Source organism: Nerophis lumbriciformis, linkage group LG16 (assembly GCF_033978685.3).
Source record: "Nerophis lumbriciformis linkage group LG16, RoL_Nlum_v2.1, whole genome shotgun sequence".
Taxonomy (NCBI): Eukaryota; Metazoa; Chordata; class Actinopteri; order Syngnathiformes; family Syngnathidae; genus Nerophis; species Nerophis lumbriciformis.
In genome coordinates, this window is record NC_084563.2 from 45,907,018 (window position 1) to 45,923,446 (window position 16,429).

At 40.7% G+C, this 16,429-nt stretch overlaps 1 protein-coding gene across 3 annotated transcripts in view; it reads left to right on the forward strand.

Annotated features, from left to right (window-relative positions):
* rfc1 (replication factor C (activator 1) 1) overlaps positions 1–16,429 on the forward strand; it is a 56,694-nt gene that overhangs the window by 16,710 nt on the left and 23,555 nt on the right. For all 3 annotated transcript variants that reach the window (XM_061977248.2, XM_061977247.2, XM_061977249.2), the window contains exons 4-10: positions 4,884–5,000; positions 8,644–8,915; positions 9,008–9,079; positions 12,214–12,291; positions 12,373–12,744; positions 12,833–12,940; positions 13,021–13,200. In XM_061977248.2, coding sequence (XP_061833232.2) covers positions 4,884–5,000; positions 8,644–8,915; positions 9,008–9,079; positions 12,214–12,291; positions 12,373–12,744; positions 12,833–12,940; positions 13,021–13,200 — 1,199 coding nt within the window. The remainder of the gene's footprint in view (positions 1–4,883; positions 5,001–8,643; positions 8,916–9,007; positions 9,080–12,213; positions 12,292–12,372; positions 12,745–12,832; positions 12,941–13,020; positions 13,201–16,429) is intronic.

Sequence of the window (16,429 nt, forward strand, 5' to 3'; positions counted from 1 at the left end):
GTAGGAGCCATTTTGTGGTCTTTACAGATGTAAACACACAAAGGAAATGAAACGTAATATCCGCGCGCTTCTTCTTCTTCTTCTACGCGGGCGGGTGGTTGCTTACAGTAGAAGAAGAAGCGCTTCCTGTTCTATGGGGGCGGGTGCTTACCTTGGCGGTTGCTTGCGTAGAAGAAGAAGCACTTCCTCTTCTACGGGGAAAAAAGATGGCGGCTGTTTACCGTAGTTGCGAGACCGAAACTTTATGAAAATGAATCTTAATATTAATCCATATATAAAGCGCACCGGGTTATAAGCCGCACTGTCAGCTTTTGAGTAAATTTGTGGTTTTTAGGTGCGGCTAATAGTGCGGAAAATACGGTATATGGTCTTTTTTCTGCAACATCAAGGTATATATTGACGCTTACATAGGTTTGGTGATAATGTTCCCCTTTAAACAATGTAACTTTACTATGAATTGATTAACGCGGACCCCAACTTAAACAATTTGAAAAACTTATTGGGGTGTTACCATTTAGTGGTCAATTGTACAGAATATGTACTGTACTGTGCAATCTACTAATACACGTTTCAATCAATCAATCCAAAACAAGGTTTTCCCAAATAAGAGAACAACTTCAACTCCAGTTATGGAAAAAAGTGCCAACATGGTGGTTTGGTGGTAGCGGGGGGTGTATATTGTAGCGTCCCGGAAGAGTTAGTGCTGCAAGGGGTTCTGGGTATTTGTTCTGTTGTGTTTATGTTGTGTTACGGTGCGGACGTTCTCCCGAAATGTGTTTGTCATTCTTGTTTGGTGTGGGTTCACAGTGTGGCGCATATTTGTAACAGTGTTAAAGTTGTTCATACGGCCACCCTCAGTGTGACCTGTATGGCTGTTGATCAAGTATGCATTGCATTCACTTGTGTGTGTATAAAAGCCGCATATAATATGTGACTAGGCTGGCACGCTGTTTGTATGGAGGAAAAGCGGACGTGACGACAGGTTGTAGAGGACGCTAAAGGCAGTGCCTTTAAGGCATGCCCCCAATAATGTCGTCCGGGTGGAAATCGGGAGAATAGTTGCCCCGGGAGATTTTCAGGAGGGGCACTGAAATTCGGGAGTCTTCCGGGAAAATCGGGAGGTTGAAACCGATACCAATAATTTCCGATATTACATTTAAAGCATTTATCGGCCGATAATATCGGCATGCCGATATTATTGGACATCTCTACTAGGGATGTCCCGATCCAGGTTTTTGCACTTCCGATCCGATACCGATAGTTTTTGCATTTCCGATCCGATACCGATACTGACCTATCTGAGCATGTATTAAAGTTTAAAGTTATTTAGCCTACTTAGTTGTCAGAATCATGTTGAAAAGGGTTTTAGTACTCTTGATAACAACTAGCCAGCTGAATTAGGGGAGTTTGAATAATACACAATGGTTGGTAACAAGAAACTGACCTGTTTATTCAAGGATAAACACAAAATAGACACAATTATACATGACAAACAGAAATGGCATCATTGAAACTAGGGCTGGGCGATATGGCCTCTTTTTAATATTGCGATATTTTAAGGCCATATTGCGATACACAATACCGTATTTTCCGCACCATTAGCCGCACCTAAAAACCACAAATTTACTCAAAAGCTGACAGTGCGGCTTTTAACCCGGTGCGCTTTATATATGGATTAATATTACGATTCATTTTCATAAAGTTTCGATCTCGCAACTTCGGTAAACAGCCGCCATCTTTTTTCCCGGTAGAACAGGAAGCGCTTCTTCTTCTACGCAAGCAACCGCCAAGGTAAGCACCCGCCCCCATAGAACAGGAAGCGCTTCTTCTTCTACTGTAAGCAACCACCCGCCCCGGAAGAAGAAGAAGAACGCGGTGCATGCTGGGATATGTGACGTTTCATTTCCATTTGTGTGTTTATGTAAAGACCCCAAAATGGCTCCTATTAAGTGTGTTGTCTGTCTAATTATAAATAATGCAGACGAGGCGTGTTAACTGAGTTCTCAACGTTTACTCACAGCGTGCTCATAACCACATTCTAACTGCCAGCATACAACGCTTCTCAGGGCTACCGCGCATGCTCGTCACTATCGTTGCATGCTGGGTAGTGTAGTTGTTATATTTGCTAGCTCATAACATCACATTGAGAGACACGCTTACGCGCTTAATTCAATACTCGCCGTCATTCCGGGTGGATTGACAAAAGACCTCCAGCCGCTACATATTGGTGTCAACAGGGCATTCGAAGCTAGACTGCTAACTGCGTGGGAACAATGGATGACCGAAGGCGAACACACCTTCACTAAGACAGAGGCAGCGCCGGACGACATTCGCCCAACTTTTCAATTCGGACACCGAAGGAGAAAAATTCGAGGGATTTATGAATGAAGAATAACTTCAGAAAGTGAGCGTTATGTTTATTTTGTGTGTTGTGACATTAACGTTCGAGCAACATTATGTTGCTATTGCTCTGCACTATTTTGAATTTTACTATGTTTGTGATTGCACATTTGCGTACATTTTGGGACAGAGTTGTTAGAACGCTGGTTTTTAATATATTATTAAAGTTTGACTGACCTATCTGACTGTTTTTTTGACATTCCCTTTAGCGCAGCGTAGGCGCGGCTTATAGTCCGGGGCGGCTTATTGGTGGACAAAGTTATGAAATATGCCATTCATTGAAGGTGCGGCTAATAATCCGGTGCGCCTTATAGTGCGGAAAATACTGTATATATCTCGATATTTTGCCTTAGCCTTGAATGAACACTTGATGCATATAATCACAGCAGTATGATGATTCTATGTGTTTTGATTGATTGATTGAGACTTTTATTAGTAGGTTGCACAGTGAAGTACATATTCCGTACAATTGACCACTAAATGGTAACACCCGAATAAGTTTTTCAACTTGTTTAAGTCGGGCTCCACTTAAATTGATTCATGATACAGATATATACTATCATCATAATACAGTCATCACACAAGATAATCACATTGAATTATTTACATTATTTATAATCCAGGGTGTGGAGGGGGGCGCCGGATGTAAGTGTCAAAAAGACAGCCAAAAGAGTTTGATATGAGAATAAATCTAAAGTTAAAATAAAGTGTAGAAATGCACCCATTTGCAGGAAATGTAGTCTTGATTTTCAAAATGTTCTTTCAAGGCTTGCATGTCTACATTAAAACATTCTTCTTCATACTGCATTAATATATGCTGCTTTTAAACTTTCATGCAGAGAAGGAAATCACAACTAAAAAAATCACTAATTTTTTCATACGGTGTTGATCTGGAAATGTTTGCCTCGGCATTTTGATGGTGTTGGTGTGTGGCACCGAATGGAGATAAGCGTCTCGACAGACGTTACAATATTTGAACAATGATGACGAAAACTGTTTTCTGTGTCGTGTCCGTGTGTCGAAAATTGTTATGTGCTTATTTTTTTTGTTGATTTTGTGCGTGGCATATAATTGCTATGCGCAGAGGACGCTTGAGCAGTGTGCAATTGCACAGGCGCGCACCTTAGAGGGAACGTTGGTCACGCGGCTGCGCTAGCATCACAGCTAACGTTAGCCATGCTGCTACCTCTCTGCTCGGGGAGGGCGTATACGTATGTGACGTATGACGTGACAGTGTGTGACGTGTGTAAGAAGGTGCGCTTGCTGTCTGTGAGAGGGAGACACAGAAAAGAGTGAGAAGAGCCTGTCGTGTAATGCCAGCAGCTAAAAGCAACTGCGTGAGATTCCACAGACCTGTGGATGTGTTGAAGGTGTGCTGGAAAATGCGGAACGTAAATTAGGGAGCAGCAGAAAAGTGGAATGTATTATTTAAATCGGTGCGCTGGAATACACGGACCGGAGTTTTTTTTTTTTAACTGGATCTGTATCGGCATTTTCCCATGCCTTTCCGATACGCAATTTTTGGCAAATATCGGCATCCGATCCAAATATCGGATCGGGACATCCCTAATCTCTACTGCAAACCGCAAATATAAAGTTTGAGTAAAATATGTAGATTCCTACTGTGGAAAGATCAGTCATACTGAATCATTGTGGTATTGCCTCAGTTTTACTGCAATATGCGCTGGTCCTCATGGGAAATGCGGTCTTCCTTCTGGCAAAACACTACCGCTTTGGTCCAGCGGCGCCGCTAAAATCAAGCTAAACTGAAAGGTCAAAATTTCTAGCAGCACGTTGATCACAGAGAGATAACTAGTCTCTGCTGCTATATTGACATCGTAGAGATGTTCTTTCGCCTCTCAATTGGTAAAAGCTTATTATCGATTATAAATCTTGCCTCTCACCTGGATCGTAGAAGGATGTGGACATAAACTGAGAAGTTGGTCAAGTTTGTAAGCCAACTTAGACCAGGAGATGGCGAGAAAGACACAAAGACGCTCGTATGCACCCATATTTTTAACCCTTCATGAGAATTATAGCTAATTCTTCATCTAAACGGGAATATATAAACAGTCGGCATCCCAGTGAGAGCAGGCATTGTACAGTAAGTGATTGCTTTACTAGGTTTGTTGTCTCTCAAATTCTGAATGAGTAGTTTATGAAATTAATGAATATAACAAATCTTATCGACTCCATTGTTAGCTGACTTTTTCCTAACGTTTATTTACTATTTTAGAATGCATAAAAAAAGGAAAACAATTGTATTCTTGTCTTACCTAGATATTGTGAATAATAAGCAAAATAAAATAAAAAAAGTTGTAGTTCCCCTTTTAATTGCATCTTTATTGCAATGTTTCTTGGAAATGTGTCATTCCTTGAAAAAGTGTGCATCAAGTAATACTAAGTGAGATCAGCTTCTTGGTTGATGAGGGATTATCAGCAATTTATTAATCTTTCAACGCTTTTTTTCCCCGTCCGATCAGACTCTGACTCGGATGAGCGAGACAGGAAGTCCAAGAAATCGGCTGAGAAGAAAGAGAAGGTCGGCAAGGCTGCGCAATCTCTCAAGAAAGAACCTGTTCGCTATGTCTCTGAAACAGGTAGATGTTTGTGGTTGTGACAACTTGTCTTGACCTGATCTTTGAAGACATGCCATTCAACGCCACTATAGGTTTGTAGCAAAGTAGGATTTTCATTGTTTTATTGTTAGAATCAACAGACTAATAAGTTGAGAAAATTAAGCAATGTGACATATTTTAGTCATGAAGCCTGGAAAGCTCCATCTTCACTTGTAAGTTGTGGCGCAGTGTTCATTTTGTTGACTGAAAATGATTGTCTTAGTTACCTATTTTCCCCTGACTAAAACAAGACGATAACCAATCAAAACAAATGCATGTTGACTAAAATAATGACCATTTAGTTAACGAATAAAAACGAGACACAAATGTTGACCGAGACGAAATCCAATCGTATTTAATTACGTCATTAGGCGGGTGGGACAAGTTAGGAATATATCCAATCACAGTACCGGTACATGTGGTAGAGGGGCGGGGGGGTAAGTCAGAGGGAATCCAATCAGAACTATAATTAATTCATGGATTAGATTTATATAGCACTTTTCTATTGACTACACACTCAAAGCGCTCATGGAGAAGTGAGAACCCGTCATTCATTCACTCCACATTCACACTTTGTGGTGGTAAGCTACATTTGTAGCCACAGCTGCCCTGGGGTAGACTGACGTAAGCGTGGCTGCCAATTAACACCAGTGTGAGCCGCACTGGGACCAAGGGGGAAGTGTCTTGCCCAACTGTATGTGTTTGTAAATAATGCATCTTTTCTCCTACAAGCATTTGATTATGGCGCACCGCCACAGCAAAATAAAAGCCACCACACCTTCAAAATATATATATTTTTTTTAACATTGAAGAAAATCCCAAAAATATAATGTAATATATTATATTAAATTTGCATATTATATGCGTGTGTGGGCTTCCTCCCGCCTTCCAAAAATATGCGTTAGCTTCATTGGGGTATGGAGACTGTAAATTGTCCATGGATATAAATGTGAGTGTGAAGGTTTGTCTATCAATCAATCAATGTTTACTTATATAGCCCTAAATCACGAGTGTCTCAAAGGGCTGCACAAGCCACAACGACATCCTCTGCTCAGATCCCACATCAGGGCAAGGAAAAACTCAACCCAATTCTATGTAAGTGCCCTGGAATTGGCCCTGCTAAATTTCCTTAGCATGTCAATGAGCTGGTTCATCGTACATTAGCATTAAGCTAGCGGCATCAGAGCCAACCTTCAGCCTATAAATTGTTTTGCTTATTTTTTTTTTAAAGTTTGTACCAAACTACATTATTATGGTATGTGCACTTAATGTTTATATTGATGTACCTTCCTTAGTGTGACTTCATTGTAGAGAATATCAATGAACCACCTTGTTATTTTTATAATCTATACCGGTAGTTCAAAGGACTGTTTACATATTTGGCAAACTAAATTCCAACATAATTTAGACAATCATTTATAAAATCGATTCGTAAATGTTGATAATTGACTTATTTATTTTAAATAAAGTAATGCAGACAGTTATAAAATTTGGCTGACTGCAGCGAGCCACCTCACCGAGAGAGCCGACCAGCCTTTATTTTAGGGCACTTATGTTCCAGTTTTGCACACATTTACATTAAATTTTACAGAATTAATTTAACAGTTTGTTTTTACAAATGCTCTGTTTTTTAAAGTTGCAAGTTATAAATACTTATTTAATGAAACGAAAAAGTTTTTAAAACTGCATCAATATACATAAAGATGCATCAATAATCAATTTTTTAATTGAATCGTAGCTCCTGAATCGTAATTGAATCGGGAGGTGCCAAAATATTCCCACCTCTGATAACTAATTACACAGTACTAGGGATGTCCCGATCCGATATTTGGATCGGATCGGCCGCCGATATTTGCCAAAAAATACGTATCTGCAAGGCATGGGAAAATGCCGATCCAGATCGAGTTAAAAAAAAACAACTCCGGTCCGTGTTTTCCAACGCACCGATTTAAATAATACATTCCACTTTTCTGCTGCTCCCTAATTTCCGTTCCGCATTTTCCAGCACACCTTCAACACATCCACAGGTCTGTGGATTCTCACGCAGTTGCTTTTAGCTGCTGGCATTACACGACAGGCTCTTCTCATTCTTTCCTGTGTCTCCCTCTCACAGACAGCAAGCGCACTTTCTTACATACGTCACATACTGTCACGTCATACGTCACATACGTATACGTCCTCCCCGAGCAGAGAGGTAGCAGCATGGCTAACGTTAGCTGTGATGCTAGCGCAGCTGTGAGAGCAATGTTCCCTCTAAGGTGCGCGCCTGTGCAATTGCGCACTGCTCAAGCGTCCTCTGCGCACGGCAAATCTATGCCACGCACAAAATCAAATAAAAAAAAATAAGCGCATAACAATTTTCGACACACGGACACGACAGAGAAAACAGTTTTCGTCAACATTGTTCAAATATTGTAACGTCTGTCGAAACGCTTATCTCCATTCGGTGCCACACGCCAAAACCATCAAAATGCCGAGGCAAACATTTCCAGATCAACACCGTATGAAAAAAATAGTGATTTTTTTAGTTGTGATTTCCTTCTCTGCATGAAAGTTTAAAATGAGCATATATTAATGCAGTATGAAGAAGAATGTTTTAATGTAGACACATAGAATCATCATACTGCTGTGATTATATGCATCAAGTGTTCATTCAAGGCTAAGGCAAAATATCGAGATATATATCGTGTATCGCGAAAAAGGCCATATCGCCCAGCCCTAGTTCAATGATGCCATTTCTGTTTGTCATGTATAATTGTGTCTATTTTGTGTTTATCCTTGAATAAACAGGTCAGTTTCTTGTTACCAACCATTGTGTATTATTCAAACTCCCCTAATTCAGCTGGCTAGTTGTTATCAAGAGTACTAAAACCCTTTTCAACATGATTCTGACAACTAAGTAGGCTAAATAACTTTAAACTTTAATACATGCTCGGATAGGCCAGTATCGGTCAGTATCGGTATCGGATCGGAAGTGCAAAAACAATATCGGATCGGAAGTGCAAAAACCTGGGTCGGGACATCCCTACACAGTACAGTACAGGCCAAAAGTTTGGACACACCTTCTCTCATTCACAACACAACTGATGGTCCCAACCCCATTGATAAAGCAAGAAATTCCACTAATCAACCCTGATAATGCACACCTGTGAAGTGAAAAACCATTTCAGGTGACTACCTCTTGAAGCTCATGGAGAGAATGCCAAGAGTGTGCAAAGCAGTAATCAGAACTAAGAGTGGCTATTTTGAAGAAACTAGAATACAAAACATGTTAGGTTGTGTCACCTTTTTTTTGTTAAGTATATAACTCCACATTTGTTCATTCACAGTTTTGATGCCTTCAGTGGCAATCAGTGGCAAAAGAGTCATGAAAATAAAGAAAACACATTGAATGAGAAGGTGTAATTGACCACGCCCCTATCCATGCTTCCACCGTCACATTTATAGTGACAATTTTGTGGTAACTCTGTATTGTAACACTTTAGTTGACTAAAATGTCTAGGAATTCAATAAATAAATTTAGATGACTGAATTATTGTTCAAACTAAAACTGCTGTCAAAATTAACACTATTGTGGAGTGATGTTGTTTGAATACTTTTTTAAAGGATACTTTTCTCATTGTAGACTCGGACAGTGACAACTTTCAGTCCTTGAAGAAGGTCTCCAAAACCAAGCAGAATGGCACCGACCAAAGGACCAATTCAGATGTCAAACAAGCTGCAAAGTCTCCCAACAAGTCCTCGTCTGTTCAGACCAAAAGTGCGATAAAATCTCCCACCCCGCCCGTCACACCAAAGTCAGTCCAACAAACCCCCACCTCTGTGTTTGACTACTTTGGTAGCAGAAGTGTGAAGCGCTCGGACAAGAAGCTGGTAGCCAGCGCTAAACGAAAGGCGGTGAGTGGTGCCTAAGATTTTCTGGGTTTATTTTTGTCTCCTCTCTCAATTGTTTTGGGTCGCCATCCCTAAAAAACGCATCTCGTCCTCAGCCCATCCAGGAGACAGACGAGCTGAGTGATGAGCAAATTGCTCAACAGCTGCAAATGATGGAGGAGGCTGAGGTAAGCGGCATGAAGCACATTGATTTAATTTATGTCGGCTTGTAAGTATTCCATGATATGGAACGGACTTGCGGTGTAAATTGCCTACCTGTGTAGCTCTACAAGGTAGGCATGGGCGATATGGCCTGAAAAGAAAATCTCAGAGTTTTTCACAAAATCGATTTAACAATTTTTTTTCCCCTACTTTTTCAAAGAAACCAATGAATACAAATGACATAAAACATTCATAACTTAGTAGTGTGAAATAGCCCTGCATAAACTGCATCTTACTCTTAGCAAAATTATATTTGTATACAAAGTGGGTTCTTTTTAGAACAGATATCAATTGGACATTGTGTAAAATAACTTTTAAAAAGCTGGAGTTTGTTGTAAAGTACTTTTTTGCCTCGAAAAGACCTGAGTTTCCCCCACTCGGCTGGATGCTTCTGTTTCAGATGCTCGAATATGTTCGTTGTGCCGCTGCCTTTTTTTAAACAAACTTTGCAGCTTGCAGTCATTTGTCCCACACCTGTTGCCGCAAAACCAAACCACTGACGACACGTTTCTTTTCTTTGGAATAAATGTCTGGCTTTTGTTCGCGTTAGCATTATGTTGTGAAATGTGTGTGTGTGAATCTCCCTAAAAAAAAGGGGGGGGGGGGGGGGGGCTGAATGTACGGAAACTTCTGTGCCGGAGCAAGAAAAATTAAGAAAATTGATTTTTTTATTTTTTTTAGATCGTCTGCAATTAAAAAAACTCAAATTTATTGATTAAAACAATTTATCGCCCAGGCCTACTGTCAAGACTCAATCGTTTCAAAAGCCCAGCAAATGTTGAGGTTTATATTGGTTTTGAAATTTTGATAATCTGAGTCTTTAGGGTTTTAAGAAGTGTGACGAATGCCTCCCCTGGGGCGGAAACAAAGCCAAACCCTTCAGCTATTAAACTGTAGCTGTACGTTATAGCTGTTATGTGCCCACAGTTGGGCAAGCAGTTGTTTATAAGCAGTGTTTGTAAAGCTTTATAAGAAACATAACCACCACCATGCACTTCTGTTTTTAAATCCTTTCACTCTTGAAAATCTCTCCACTGCTCAAAACAAACCTCAATATTTACTCGAGTTTTACTTTTCTCTCTGTCTAGTGTCGACACCAACAAGAGTATTTTTTTTAAATGTCATCTGCCGTGTTAAAACAATCGCCATTCGTGCGAGTGTAGTTTGAAAACGATCTATGGTCACACAAAAAAAAACATTCGTATTTTGTCTGACCAGATGGCATTTGATTTGTTGCACAATGATGTGTACATTATATTTAAAATCAGAGAGACTTTTGGGGAGAATGTTGTTCCAATCGACAAAATGAAACCAATACTCGTAAATAAATAACTTCCTGTTTTGTTGTTTAATAAACTTGGTGGTGTGTGTGTGTGTACTTTTTTTTTTTTTTAAATAAACATACATGTAAATACAGTCATCCCTCGTGTATTGCTGTTAAATGGTACCGGATAAATTTGTCTTATGCTAAGTACGAATCATTAATTATAAATGATATATTTTAATAGCACATGCATAAACCTTACAACCTTCTAAATCATACTTGCCAACCCTCCCGGATTTTCCGTGAGACTCCCGAAATTCAGCGCCTCTCCCGAAAACCTCCGGGGACAAATTTTCTCCCGAAATTCAGGCGAACTCAGGTCCTCCAAAATATAAAAAAGCGTACCTGCCCAATCACGTTATAACTATAGAATGATGGAGGGCGAGTTCTTGGTTTCTAATGTGGGTTTATTGTTAGGCAGTTTCATTAACGTCCTCCCAGCGTGGCAACAACACACAACAACAGCAGTCACTTTTTTGTATACCGTAAAGCAGTTCGTCTGCCATAAACAGCAATGTTGTGACACTCTTAAACAGGACAATACTGCCATCTAGTGCATTTGATGAAAGCACTTTTGTGCGTGCCACACAGCAATGCATAATCAGAGAGGGTGTTCAGCATGGTTCGAAAAATAGTGACCGAGAATAGAACAAGGATGGACAATTTAACCCTTAACTCAACAATGAGTAGATGAGTGTTGTGTGTGTGTATATGTGTAAATAAATGAACACTGAAATTCAAGTATTTATTTTATATATATATATATAGCTAGAATTCACTGAACGTCAAGTATTTATTTTATATATATATATATATATATATATATATATGTATATGTATATATGAAATACTTGACTTGGTGAATTCTAGCTGTAAATATACTCCTCCCCTTTTAGCCACGCCCCCAACCACGCCCCCGTCCCACACCGACCACGCCCACCCCCACCTCCCTAAATCGGAGGTGTCAAGGTTGGCAAGTATGTTCTAAATACACATTTCAACATTATGAGAACCCTCTAGCCTTGAAGTAATCCCCTTTAGTCACCTTGACACTCTTTTAATTCAATATAGTAATGCTGGCTGTGGTTGAGCCAATCCGAGGCTACGATATTGAACCGCACGCTCTAATTGGTTTGGTCTCCTATAGTTGCCAATGCTAGTGTAGTATTGGCAGCAAATGTTGTAGAATATGCGTTGGAAAAAAGTCTGCGATGTGGTCGAGACGCATTATCTATTCAGTTTATACAATATTAATACAGCCAACAATATGTATACATAACCGTCTCCTGTTATTTATCTTGCACAGTGAAAATACGCATACTTCAGACAAAGTTGCAAATTGAGATTAATTGTGATTAATTATACATAATTAACAGTCAAGTCTAAAATTATGTATACCTCTAGCAAAGTGTGACCTAGTTATTTATTCTTGATTGGAATTGACAAGACGATATACTGTACAAGAGGGTCATTGTGGGGGGAAATATTTATGCACTTTTATGCACATTTGAACAAAAATGTTTAATCACAGTTTGCCAGGAGTATACCGTATTTTTCGGAGTATAAGTCGCACCTGCCAAAAATGCATAATAAAGAAGAAAAAAAACATATATAAGTCGCACTAGAGCCCGGCCAAACTATGAAAAAAACTGCGACTTATAGTCCGAAAAATACGGTACATAATTTTTGGCTTGACTGAAAATGTTATTTTAATATATTAAGGCCTGATTGAGTTAATGGTATTTTTTAATTAAAAAAAAATGTGGTCCATACTAGCTGGAGAAGCAGGTCCATGAAGATGAGGAGTTTGCAAGAACACTGGCCATGCTGGACGCAGAGCCCTATGCAAAGAAGGTGATGACAACTTCAGGTCGTTGTGTACCTTTTATGTTGCTTATGTTGTGTGTGTGTGTGTGTGTGGTTTTTTTTTTCCAGTCTCGAAAAAATTCCGACGGAAAAGACGATAAGGCCCTGCCGAGCAGGATGAATGCACTCAGCCCTTCAAAGATTAGCAGAAATGACAGCATGTCCAAGGATGTGATCGGTCCTTCGCCCAAGAAGAGTCCTGCTGCAGTCAAAACCAGTTCCAAACTGGCCATGATGAAGAAGAAGGATGAGGAAGAAGAGGTTTCCAAACTGGCCATGATGAAGAAGAAGAAGGAGGAAAAAGAGGATGCGGAAAAGAGCAAAGCACCGACAAAACTGAAAGTCTCCCCTAAAAAAGTCCAACAAAATGTGTCAATCAGCGACAAGATGCCCGCTTCCAAAACTGGGACGGCACTTCAAACGTCTCCAGCTAAACCAGCGGTGAATTTACGATACCTTCTAGATCATTGAAGATACACAGCTGAATCCTGGCCGGCTGACTTATTTCTAGTCCTCTCCATCCCATTAGAGCACAAGTCCTGAAGAAGCAGAGAAGAAGAAGGGCAACGCTTCCGCTTATAGGAATTACCTCAACAGAGATGGACCACGAGCGCTGGGGTCCAAAGAAATCCCCACGGTACCACGTCTAGCTCATCATCCCATGGGGACACATTTATTCTTTGTGTTGCTCATCCACAACTCTCTTGGCTCTTCCAGGGTGCTGACAACTGTTTGGAGGGTTGTGTGTTTGTGCTGACAGGCGTCCTGGAGTCACTGGAGCGAGACGACACCAAATCCCTCATCGAGCGCTACGGCGGCAAAGTGACGGGCAACGTCAGCAAGAAGACGACCTACCTTGTGCAGGGCAGGGACAGCGGCGTCTCCAAGCTTGAGAAGGTGCTTTTTCTTTCACTTTATTGGTATGACAGATGGTTGCAAACTATTTTAATTGTCAAATAGTGGTTTCATGTTATAGTAAGTTTGACTAATTATAACCGTAATGAAAAACATGTGTACAAAGTAGTGCTGCACAATTATGGCCAAAATAATACATTTTCTTATCAGTATTGATACCCAACACTAGGGTTGCAAAGGGGTGGAAACTTTCCGGAAATTTACCACGGGAAGTTAAGCTCGGGAAGTTTGGAAGTTTTGACCATTTTTTGATTATTCAAAGTTGGACACCGTCCATCTTATTCTGTAGAATAAGATGAGAAGCTTGTAAAACACTAATGCAATGCCACACATAGATATAAATAGTCAGCTAAACAATTGGAGGGTGTACCTGGGCAAGGATGGTTTCGCCCTATCGTCGTGAGGAAAAACAACTGTTTTGTTGCAAACCAGCAATCCTAACTGTCAAAAAAAAAACGAAAACCCACACATACCGACCTATTCCTAGAATTCTAGAATCCTACAACACAGAGCTGATAATGTTCCTACCAGCCCACAGGCCAAAGAGAGAGCATAGGCATTTGAGGGAAGCCCTCAAAACCTGTGGTCACCCCAGCTGGTCGTTTGTAAAAAGTGCATTCACTTATAGAAATACCAAGAACAGAGTGGATGAAGAGGCAAAAGGTAACAGACACAAATATATTGTCATTCCATATGTATCAGGTCTATCTGAGAAACTCAGAAAACATTTTAACCAACACCAACATCCCAGTACACTTCAGACCAGGCAACACCCTGAGACAGAGACTGGTGCATCCTAAAGACCAGACACCCCACACCCACAAAAACAATCTGGTGTATGCGATCCAGTGTAATTATGAAGGCACTGATTCCTATATTGGGGAAACAAAACAACCACTAAGCCGACGGGCAAACTCTTCAGGCCAAGACTCAGCTGTCCATCTGCACCTCGGGGAAACAGCACTCCTTTGACAACAAAACTGTACAGATTCTGGACAGGGAGGACGGGTGGTACGAAAGAGGAGTGAGGGAAGCCATCAATGACAAGGTTGAAAAAACATCCCTGAACCGAGGAGCTGGTCTGCGACCCCACCTGTCTCCCACATACAACACCGTCCTTTCAACCATTCCATAAAACTAACAAAACTGAATGCATGTTTCTGTTATTGAGTTGATGTATCAATAAATTACAGTTTTTTGCAATTTAGCCTCAAACAAATAACAGGACTTAGAAATATTCTGCTCACAGAAGGTGACCAGAATGCCATTTGTTTATAACTGAATTGAATGCTAACTGAGGGGATTGCGACTATTTTGGACTGGTAGTAGTTTATCTACGTTGATCATTCTGTCGCACAATACCTCAATGCTAACGAGTGGAAATTACACTTCAACGACTGTCGTTGGCTTTGACGGTTAGGATTGCTCGTTTGCAATTTTCTCACTACGATGGGGAAAAACCATCCTTGCCCAGGCACACCCTCCTGGTTTTTGGAGTATAAGTATTTGGGCTTTTGGCACCAGCCGCTGGACTAGAGCTGACCAATCTAAGTCTATGAGCATGAACTGATAAAGCCTACTCGCATGAGCGGCGAAACGTCTTCTATGACAAACCAAACAGTCTGGTTGCGATCGATTGAATGCCCTGAGGTAATTTAAAGGGGAACATTATCACAATTTCAGAATGGTTAAAACCATTAAAAATCAGTTCCCAGTGGCTTATTATATTTTTCGAAGTTTTTTTCAAAATTTTACCCATCACGCAATATCCCTAAAAAAAGCTTCAAAGTGCCTGATTTTAACCATCGTTATAAACACCCGTCCATTTTCCTGTGACGTCACATAGTGAAGCCAACACAAACAAACATGGCGGAAAGAACAGCAAGCTATAGCGACATTAGCTCGGATTCAGACTTGGATTTCAGCGGCTTAAGCGATTCAACAGATTACGCATGTATTGAAACGGATGGTTGTAGTGTGGAGGCAGGTAGCGAAAACGAAATTGAAGAAGAAACTGAAGCTATTGAGCCATATCAGTTTGAACCGTATGCAAGCGAAACCGACGAAAACGACACGACAGCCAGCGACACGGGAGAAAGCGAGGACGAATTCGGCGATCACCTTCTAACCAACGATTGGTATGTGTTTGTTTGGCATTAAAGGAAACTAACAACTATGAACTAGGTTTACAGCATATGAAATACATTTGGCAACATCACGCACTTTGAGAGTGCAGACAGCCCAATTTTCATCAATTAATATATTCTGTAGACATACCCTCATCCGCGCTCTTTTCCTGAAAGCTGATCTGTCCAGTTTTGGAGTTGATGTCAGCAGGCCAGGGAAGCTAGGGTCGATATTCTTCTCCTGATCATCTTCGGTGGCATAAGGGACGGTGTGAGACAAGACATCCAGGGGGTTTAGCTCGCTCGTCTAACAAACTGCCGCCATTGCTTGCCGTGCTACCGAGCGCCTTTGTCCCTGAATTTCTCACACACTCCGGCAGATTCAATGGGGGTCTGGCGGAAGATTTCTTTGACTTTATCGTTGGAAATGCATCTGCTTTGAGTGTCACAGGATATCCACACATTCTTGCCATCTCTGTCGTAGCATAGCTTTCGTCGGTTAAGTGTGCGGAACAAACGTCCCACTTTGGCATCTTTGGGCCACTGGTGCAACTTGAATTCGTCCCTGTTGGTGTTCTTACACCCTCCGACAACACACCGACGAGGCATGATGTCTCCAAGGTACGGAAAACAGTCGAAAAAACGGAAAATAACAGAGCTGATTTGACTCGGTGTTTGAGAAAATGGCGGATTGCTTCCCGATGTAACGTCACGTTGTGACGTCATCGCTCCGAGAGCGAGTATTAGAAAGGCGTTTAATTCGCCAAAATTCACCCATTTAGAGTTCGGAAATCGGTTAAAAAAATATATGGTCTTTTTTCTGCAACATCAAGGTATATATTGACGCTTACATAGGTCTGGTGATAATGTTCCCCTTTAAAACCTTTTTGACACTTTACACCCACTAATAATGCAAAAAACATTGGGCCTGATTTACTAAGATTCAAATACCACGCGCTAAACAGTGTGTGCTAAAAATATAAAATATGCTTGTGATCTACTAAAACTGCCTGTGCAATTGTAAAGTGGTGCAGATCGTCTTCTTTAAATGAGGGCTTTTTAATTTTTCTGCACATTCATGTCAT